A 9043-nucleotide genomic window follows, 5' to 3' on the forward strand; every position below is an offset into this window, starting at 1 on the left:
GGGACTAGTAAAGCGCTATATAAATACAGGCCATTTACCATTTAGTGTCCCCAGGGAATGCAAAGCTGTATGACCTGAGTCAAACACATACTACAGACAAGCAGTGTGTCATTAACTGGACAGGCAACAGGGATGTGCAAATAGTTTATTGGCAGATTGACAGAGCATTGTTTAATGTATATATTCTGTGACAGAATAACTTGAGATTGTAGATATAGTCAGAATTATTTTCTAGAGCATGGATTTGAAACATGGACAGTCATATTCATAAGAAAATACTGATTAAGAAAAACCCCAAACACACAAAAAGGCGAAATCATTCAAAGAGATGTACAGTAACTTAAAACCTGACAGACGCTCATCACAGTCAACATGTCAACCAACATGTGTCCTTCAGTAAACTAAGGAAAAAACAGGAAATGTAGCGAAATAAAAAAATACTTGATTCTGTTTCCGTTATGAGCTTGAGGAATGTGTCGTTAGAGACGTTTCTGCTTGAGTTAGTGTTTAAAGACATTTTTTAAGTTAGTGTTGGTGTTTAAATGAGAACGAGCAGAGATGCAGGCAGGCAGGGATGACGACAGATGACGCAAAGCGGACGTTTTCCATTCTAACTGTGCTAAAAATCACGAAAAACACGACTCGTCTCTAAAAGCCTCTACCTGTCATGCAGGTGTCTCCTAAACAGCAGTATAAAAAACAAAACAGAAACATCTGCATCTGAGCAGTGATCCGTTCGGACAGTTTTGTGTACATTCCACATGTCAACGTCTAAAATAACAGTACTCTGATACAGAAAAAGATTGCATTGTTAGGCAGATTTCACTACAATAATCAAGAAATGTCTTAAATATGTGTTTCTTGTTCTTATTACTGCACTTTTACCCCTAACCCCCAGAGGATTCACAAAGCTTCATAGCATCATCGTACACGAGCGCTGGCTTTTCAGAACATGTTTGGACATTCAGCAGTTTTCATTCTCACAGCTTTGTGCTCCATGAGACTCCAGGCAAGCCCTGCCTATACACTTATTTCTCAGCACTGAGGAAGCAGCTGCTACGGCCATACGAACACTAAGATGATGAGTTGGAATACACACTTTAGTCCTGTCCAGATGTTACTTCCTGCTCCTTTTGACCAGCACCATAGAGCTCTAAGGCCCAGGTAGGCATGGCAAAGATTAACCGCCATCATCATAACTTCTGAGTGTGTATTGGTGGTTAACTGTATCAAAATGTTAAAGCTAAATTAAAGGCAAAGGCAGGAGCAGCCACAAATGAATGTTCATTTATCTCTTATAATTAAGAAATAAAGGCTACGGTATTTCATATTGATCCCAATTATCTTTCAACCTTCAACCAATAGATTGAATCCAATTATTTTTATTATCCTTACACTGTGTTTTAAAGTCAAACTAATTCACAACCTTAACGCTGACTTTTCACATCTTTGCCACCTTCACTCCTAAGTAACGTTATATCTGTTGCGGCGGTTTTCGGCCAACTGCACCAGCTCGTCGACGGTGTGCTCCAGGCTGTAGAAGTGCTTCTTCAGCAGTCGCCGGTTCATCCGTTGGTCTCTGAAACCCATCTCCAAAAGCTGGTCCATCTTGGAAGGGCCTTGTGTGGTGGCTGGGTCGATGCCTCGCTGGAAAAGAGAAGAGAAACGTGGGTGAATTTTTACCAAAGCAGGGTGGTAAGAGGAATATAATCAGGGATGTGTATCTTATGATTATGAGGTTGTTGTGACTAAAACTGCACTTTCTGTGGTTTCACTCATGTGGCTTCAGAAGGACTTCCAGAAATCCCTGGGAAAGCAGCCCTAAGCGCCCTCGCTCTGTCAGTAAACACTTTACTGATCGCTTCCCCTCTCATCCAAGAGGCTTCTACAGAATTAGGGGGCTCCACCAAGGCCCAGTACAAAATAAATAATAATTAGTGTGAGCTGTGAATTACGCGAAGCTACTCTAGCGGAGTAAAAGAAGAAAAATCTGGAGTTTAAAATGGATCACTGTTTGAGGATGGATCACTGATTTAATATAGAAATAATCACATGATCCATTATATTGTTGATTATAGCGACTGTAAGAATTAATTAACCCAAAAATAATAAATAACACAAAACTTAGATGCATTTTTAGTGCAGTACCTTATGGGATTCAATCATAGCAAAAAAGAAGATACAGAGTATAACAGAGATGTTAAATTTTCTTTCAATCCTCATTAAATCCTTGAAGAAATGATACATTCTGGCATATTTGCTTGTGTGTGAGTGTTTCTAAACAGCAGGATGTGTTATATACCTCTACTGAACAGCTTGGTCCAGTGAAGAGAGCCTTATAAGCAGATGCTGCCACAGAAAGAGCTCCCTTAACAAATCCCTCTGTGATTCCTCCTTGGCCCCTGCAACGAATACAGCGCTGTCGTTACACAACCTTACACAGAACAGTGTTACAGGAAGCAATGTGGCACAGTTAGCCACGCTGTCACGAAACGCAGACAGCATGCCACATATCTAAGAAATTTTACTGATCCTGCAGGATATTAATAGATCAAACAATAACATGAAACATGAACGTGTTAAAGACAGACGCACATTCAACAGAAATAAGTCGTTGTTGTTTTTTTGTACCTTGGCTGCAGAGCATTGCTGGGCCTGGGATTATATGTCTCAAAGGCACTGGCTGCTGAGCCTGCTGATCTTGACAGACCAGATGATACTGCAGAACAGATAAAAAGGGGAAATTACACGAAAACAAAGGTTAAATGAGGAACAAAACCCTTCGCTGAAGCAACAGATCCTTAAAGGTGGTGTGCAGTCTAACTTCCTTTCTTGGCTTAGTGGGCAAATTGTGTTTCCTAAGTAATGTGAGCTGTGCTGTTATTTATATCTAATGTAGTTACACCTAGCTGTGGCAGTGATACTCACCATTGAGGTGGACTCTTGGTTGATGCGGCTCATTTGGGTCACAGGCTGGAGAACTGGGATCGTCAGCCAGGTAAAGTGCCTCAGACCTGAAATAATACAGAAACTTTTATTTTAAAAAAAAATGAGGCTAGTCTGGGCATTGGGAAAAATCCTGGCAGGGAAAAAATAATAACATTTTGCTTTCATATCATCTATCATCCAAATGTGTCCCCCATCTAACCTGGGTGAGTAGAGGGTCGGCGGGGGAAGCAGGGGGTCAGGGAATGGCACCACTTCAGGGGTTAAGGTCACCTCATCCACAGTTTGGGAGGCACAGGGCATCTGGTTCACACTGCTGTTGATTTGAGTGACTAGTGGAGGCCCAGCGTTTCCCAGTGAATCCTCAGCAGAGGCCACCTCTGTCAGCTCCTGCCTCTCTCCCAGTAGTGCATCCCTGCCCGGCTCCATGATGGACTCTTCCTCTTCCTCCTGCTCTACATCCGATTTGTCCGAGGCCAGAGCAGCAGCACCAGTGCCAGGCTGCGACATGGCGGAGCTGTACATGGACTCCCCCAGAGGCCGGCTGGTGTCAAAGCAGTCTGGGAGGATGACGCTGTAATCGTCAGAGGAGACTGAGGAGATCTGGCTGCTGATCTGAGGCACAAGAGAAGAATATGAGGATATTATTACATGAGAATTTCTATACAAACTCTCTTACAATAATTTAGATCTAATCAAGTCACCTCATCCCAGTCTTCCCCTTTGTTTCCATCCTCCTCTTTCTCTTCTCGATCATCCGTCACGTTCTGGGTACCATCACAGGCCTCAAAGCCTTTGTCCTCGTTATTATGATGTGAACTCATACGCAGGTTTTTATTCTCTGGTTCAGGTGGAGAAACTTGCAAGAAGGAAAGAAATGACTAAAATAAACATCTGGATATTGAGGTCACACCATAACATACAAATAGAAACAGACATTTTGGTAGAAAAAAGCAGAAACAAAAAAAACCCCAGATGTTGTGCACTAACTTGGCCTGGTTTCCTCTTTTTGGGCGATCCAGTTGAGTCCTATGTTTGTAGGCAGAGCTGAAGTTTCAGGTTTAACGGCGCCGATCTCATTTCCTTCTTGAAACTCATCGGTCTCCTCCGACTCATCTGTTTTCTCAAAGTTCAGAACCGGGGAAACTACTGGAAACGTGTGAGAGTAGCACAAAAACAACAGCTTAGCACATTAAACAAGATGATGTTGACAACTGATAAACTGGTAGGCTCCTCACCCTTTGGTTCGTGGCCGCAGCGCTGGAGCCTGCGAGGGGGTCTGTGGTCGGGGGCTTCTTCCAAAGCGAGGGATCGCATGACGGTCTCACACAGGAACTGCGCTCCACTGATCTCATCGTCCCTCTCCTCCTCCTGGGCTACAGGCGTAAACACCTCCTTCAGATTCCTCAGTTTCCGTCCTTAGGAAAGTCCAACAAACAATTAGATAAATAATTTTGCACTTCACTTACAGCCTACGGGACAGTAAGAATTTATTTAAATATACGTAAGCCAAACTATATGAGAATGACTTTTGAAGACATTCTCACCAAACCTCAGTCACATATCTTGGAACAACTATATCTTTAAAACTTTAAAACAAGACACCATGGGCAAAAATAATTACAACTTTGGCTACCACGGTTTATAACTGAGATAATACAAGTATTTTGACTCCCTGCCATGATGGTGCTGTAGGATTAGTTTAAATCAATTGTTAGTTTATGCATCCGAGTTCTAATTAAACCGCATGGGAGTGCACTTAATTAAAAAAAACTGACATTTTTTAAATGTAATAATTATTTGATTTGATTTAAAAATCACACTTTAAATCAAATCATGTGATATTGTTTGGCTATTTAACTGCAAACACCATAAACTTGCATTAAGTCCAGAAATTAAATCACGAAAGGTTCGAGTGGGCTGATCAGTGAGCCACCAGACAGTTACAGCAATTAGCTGGCTAGATTTTTAATCGACAGCTCGTGCGCTTTGTTTCGATGGCTGGAATTTCTTCCTTCCTGATAAAGTTTAACAGCGTTGATCCAGCAGCCGTCACTCAGATGAATACTATCTTTGATGACAAAGACACTTTTATTTTAAATGTTAAGTATGACTAATGCTTCTGTGTTAAATCTACACATTTGTAGAAACCTTCACTAAAGTTTGAAGTGCACTTCCACAGAAAACCGCCACCATTTTTTTTAAATGACTGGAAGATAATGATTGAACTCAAAGACAGAAACTCCACCAGCAGCTAGTGTCTTGGTGGCAAAACTGTTGAGCTATCCAAGAATACGGCCGTCAGGCACTTGTGTTGACTACACTGTAGGCTCAAAGCAGATTCAACACATATAGTATAAGTCATGCATAAGTAATTAAGACTCATTGTGCAAACCAAATCAAATTAGAGGTACAAAGAGCTTAACCTGAACTGAAATCTAATGTGTAAAATGACTGAAGCTGCCCTCTAAACAGCTGATTTAAGGCAAGAATACTTTTAATTCAAAAGTTTACATTTTATTCCTTTTTTTTGCTCTTTTGCCATCAGAATTATTGTCTAAAGGCGAAGAAAGATGCCCAACGGATTTACTTTACCAAATGGACCATCCCAGCCTTGTGGCAATGGTCTATTTGATTCACCTTTTATTGTTTATTTTATTTTATTTTCACTTGCTAAATACGGGACAGACTTGATGGGGACGAGACAGACTTGACTGGGGTTAAATGTTAAATTTTATTCCTAACATCCCATGGCTTAGTTTTCCAGTAATTGTAAGAATTCATACTGAATACACATTACTCTGTGTGTCTTCTATTACTCTATTCGCCTCACCAAAAAGTTTTCGGACTCCTGAGATCTCCGTTTCCTCTTTTTTGGGAGATGGGCTGGACTTGTCCAACACAACAGTGCAATAGGGAAGAGGGGATATACACGGTGTCAAATCTAGAAATGAATGAAGAGAAAACACGACACAGTTTATGTTTCTAAATCCTGATGCGTTCACTTGGTTAAACTGTTAAACCTGGAAAGAACAAATTTCATCCAAAACCTTTATTCAAAAAACAGATAATGAATAACAACAGTTATTCTTCTTGTATTAAAGCATTAAACGTGACTCACCTGCAGGGGTGTTATGAGGAACCTTTTCCAGGTCGTCCGCAAAATTTAAATCCAGCAACTCAAAAGATAGAAGATCCTTAATAACAAAACAAATTAGGGAAAATATAAAAATAAGTGCCAGTGTACTTCTGCCAAGCTCTGTGTATAATTAAGAGCCAAGTACTGTTTGCTATTCAACAGATTTCACATATTTTCCTTATTAAAAATTGCCCTTGCTGCTAGCTTTCAGGAGTATTGACTGAAGCTACTTTAAAGCATGTTTTAGGTTTCTGAGCTTTTCGAGTGCACACCTGTGCAGTCATGAAGTCCACTGGTGGGAAGTAGTAGTCTTCAGAGAAGAGGCCTGCCAAGAAGCCAGTGTGGCCCTTCTTGGCCCGCGCCTCCTTCTCCTCTGGCTTCATCTCTTCCTTCGGTGGTCTTAGATCTTTCTTCTGAAGGACAAACAAGTGTGCCATTGTTAGTGTCACTAAAGTGTACTGAAACTTTTCAATTCATAATATGATTTTTTTTTTATTTTACTTCTGGTGTTTATAGAATATGATCTTTTGTCATGCATTAACCTTTTTAATTCTGTGTTATTCTTAATTTTTTATTTTTATCGTAAGTACACAGAGTCACATGCTCACATACTGCAGTAGAGAACATTAAATATGTACAATGATTTACAAATTAGTTCCTATTTATTGTAAAATACCTCAACGACATTATGTCAAATGTTGAAACAGATTTGTTTTTTTTTTGCTGTGAGCACAATTCAAAAAGCTTTAAAAGCAAAAGTGATCCTATTCTTGCCTAATAAAGGAATCCACTAGCTCAGCAGTCCAGAGCCTCCTACGTCAGACTTTTTGTTTCATTATGCTTCAAATGTTTGCAATGGCTCACGGGTCTGGAAAGCAGGCAGGCCGGTTTAGTGGGGAGATTGTTTTACTATGAAGACGTGCAGCTGTAATAAAGAATGTGATCTGAGATGTTCCTTTGTTGCACAGGACAGAACTTCCTACAAAGTCATGTCACATCAGCACATGTCTTGAAAGCCTGTACACCCCAGCATTACAACCCAAGTCATGTGTACTAAGGCCCGTCTTTACCATCAAGTATACTGGGTTTTCAAACTTTGATTGGTAAGACCACAGGACTGTTTTCCACTTTACTTCAGGGCATTTTAAAGAGGCTCAAAGAGCCTATACAGTGATTTTCAATCTACTCCTGCTGTGCACATACCTGCTTACATACCTGCACAGCAGGTATGTTCTTACAGGTGGATTGTAAAACGTAGCCCCATTTTTACTTCTAAAGACCTCAGCCTGCCTGTGATGCTATGTTTTTGTGCTTGGTTGCACTTTTCTTCACTTTTTTTAATGTGTTTCTGGCGACATCACAGTGGTTCTCTGCATGTTTGATTTGTTTTTTTACACTGGAAAACCTTCCTGACCATAAAGGGATCTGTATGCGCTCCTGGGATCGAACCAGAACTTTTATACTTGTTAGGCAAAGGTGTAAACCACTACGCTATGAAACCACACATACACTAAATTAAAAAAATGTTTCAACATTTGATATAATATTACTGGACTGTTTTCGATTAAAAAATATAACTTAATGTTATAATATATATTGCATTATAATATTACTGATATTTTGCACAGCTGCCCAGCTTTTGTGAGAAACGGTAATTAATTTGGTAACTGATCTATCAATTATTTTTAGAATTTATTCAAAAGCTCACAGTCACACAGGCCTGGAAACTAGTTGGTGGACAACCTACACGGAAGAAAAAATAATTATTCACAAACCGGTTGCGAGTGATTGTTGTGAAATCGATTTCTAAAGTTCCTTTCACAAGGCCTACAAACAAACTGGTGACCACGTAGATGGTTGGCAGCGGTTTGCTGCAAACCTCCTTGTGATTCCTTCAGTCACCAACGCGTTGTCGTGTGCATGGAAGATGCAAAGCAAACACTCACAAACTACTCACCAAGCAGCAGTGAAACCACGCAAACCGGAAACGGAGAACATGAAGTAAAAGTTGCGCCCTTTAAAATGTCGTGGTTGAAGCAGTAAGGCACAGCTTTTACTTTGAAGACAGTTGTTCTCTCTTTTAAATTTCTCTGCAGCTCAGAGAGTAAAAGGCTAATCTTTGCACAGATGTTAGCATCTTCCAGGCTACAAGCCTGTGCAACAATGGCAATCTGCTAGCAACCAAAGAAATCACAAGGAGTAGTAACCACCCAACAACCAGTAGGGAAAAATGCACTTTTCCCTCAAGTCGCCTGTGGGTCATCCACTGGTCCCCAAGCCCGTGTGACTGAGGTCTAACTTGCTATATTTGCTGTGTTATGAAAAGCAAATCCACACATTTAGCAAACAGGAAACATTTAAAATGCATTTTAACAATTTAACTGATTGTAGAAAATATTTTAATGCTTCTGTTACGGTGTTACAGCCCTATAATTATCCTGTTTGTTTCAGAGAAATATGTAGAGTGCGTCATCCATGTCCACGACTAACAGCCTGAATTAAGTCAATAATCTAGATGTGCACATGTTGCAGCTGTGCAGGGTGTTACTGAATAGCAGACTTGCCAGTCGTTTTCTCTGATGCCTGAGTCCGGTGCGTTTGTCTCTTTGCTTGACCACGATGCTGCACCAGACACGCGGGCCAAACTGAGACCCACAGTGCGCCAGGCGCCAGTGGGAGGTGTACGTCCCGTCTGTCACAGGAGCAACTAAGGCCACACTGACCATTCCCACATGTCCGGGTGGCAGCAAGGGCACCGGCACCTCCCTCTTCTCCTCTGATGCCAAGCTGAGGTTTCCCCACATGAACACTAGCTGGGTGCACGTACACACATACACAAAACACAAAATAGGAATACACATGCGAAAAAGCACAAAGACGAGAGCATGCAAAAAAGTCACATAACTAAAAGAATACATACAATCAAGTCAGGGGCACACACACACCCACACCCACCCA

At 41.0% G+C, this 9043-nt stretch overlaps 1 protein-coding gene and 1 long non-coding RNA gene across 3 annotated transcripts in view; one reads left to right on the top strand and one right to left on the bottom strand.

Annotated features, from left to right (window-relative positions):
• The window catches only part of LOC102192177 (uncharacterized), a 76400-nt gene that overhangs the window by 52808 nt on the left and 14549 nt on the right, over positions 1-9043 (top strand). The window lies entirely within an intron of this gene.
• nbr1a (NBR1 autophagy cargo receptor a) overlaps positions 132-9043 on the bottom strand; it is a 14252-nt gene continuing 5340 nt past the window's right edge. For both annotated transcript variants that reach the window (XM_005725835.1, XM_005725836.1), the window contains 12 exons: positions 8650-8898; positions 6358-6498; positions 6068-6143; positions 5780-5890; positions 4185-4364; positions 3937-4095; positions 3651-3805; positions 3149-3561; positions 2929-3014; positions 2632-2719; positions 2303-2402; positions 132-1647 (listed from right to left, as the gene is read on the bottom strand). In XM_005725835.1, the coding sequence (XP_005725892.1) occupies positions 1465-1647; positions 2303-2402; positions 2632-2719; positions 2929-3014; positions 3149-3561; positions 3651-3805; positions 3937-4095; positions 4185-4364; positions 5780-5890; positions 6068-6143; positions 6358-6498; positions 8650-8898 (1941 nt within the window). In that variant the 3' untranslated portion in view covers positions 132-1464. The remainder of the gene's footprint in view (positions 1648-2302; positions 2403-2631; positions 2720-2928; positions 3015-3148; positions 3562-3650; positions 3806-3936; positions 4096-4184; positions 4365-5779; positions 5891-6067; positions 6144-6357; positions 6499-8649; positions 8899-9043) is intronic.

The sequence above is a fragment of the Pundamilia nyererei genome, unplaced genomic scaffold, assembly GCF_000239375.1.
Source record: "Pundamilia nyererei isolate P.nyererei 1_Seehausen unplaced genomic scaffold, PunNye1.0 scaffold00017, whole genome shotgun sequence".
NCBI lineage: Eukaryota > Metazoa > Chordata > Actinopteri > Cichliformes > Cichlidae > Pundamilia > Pundamilia nyererei.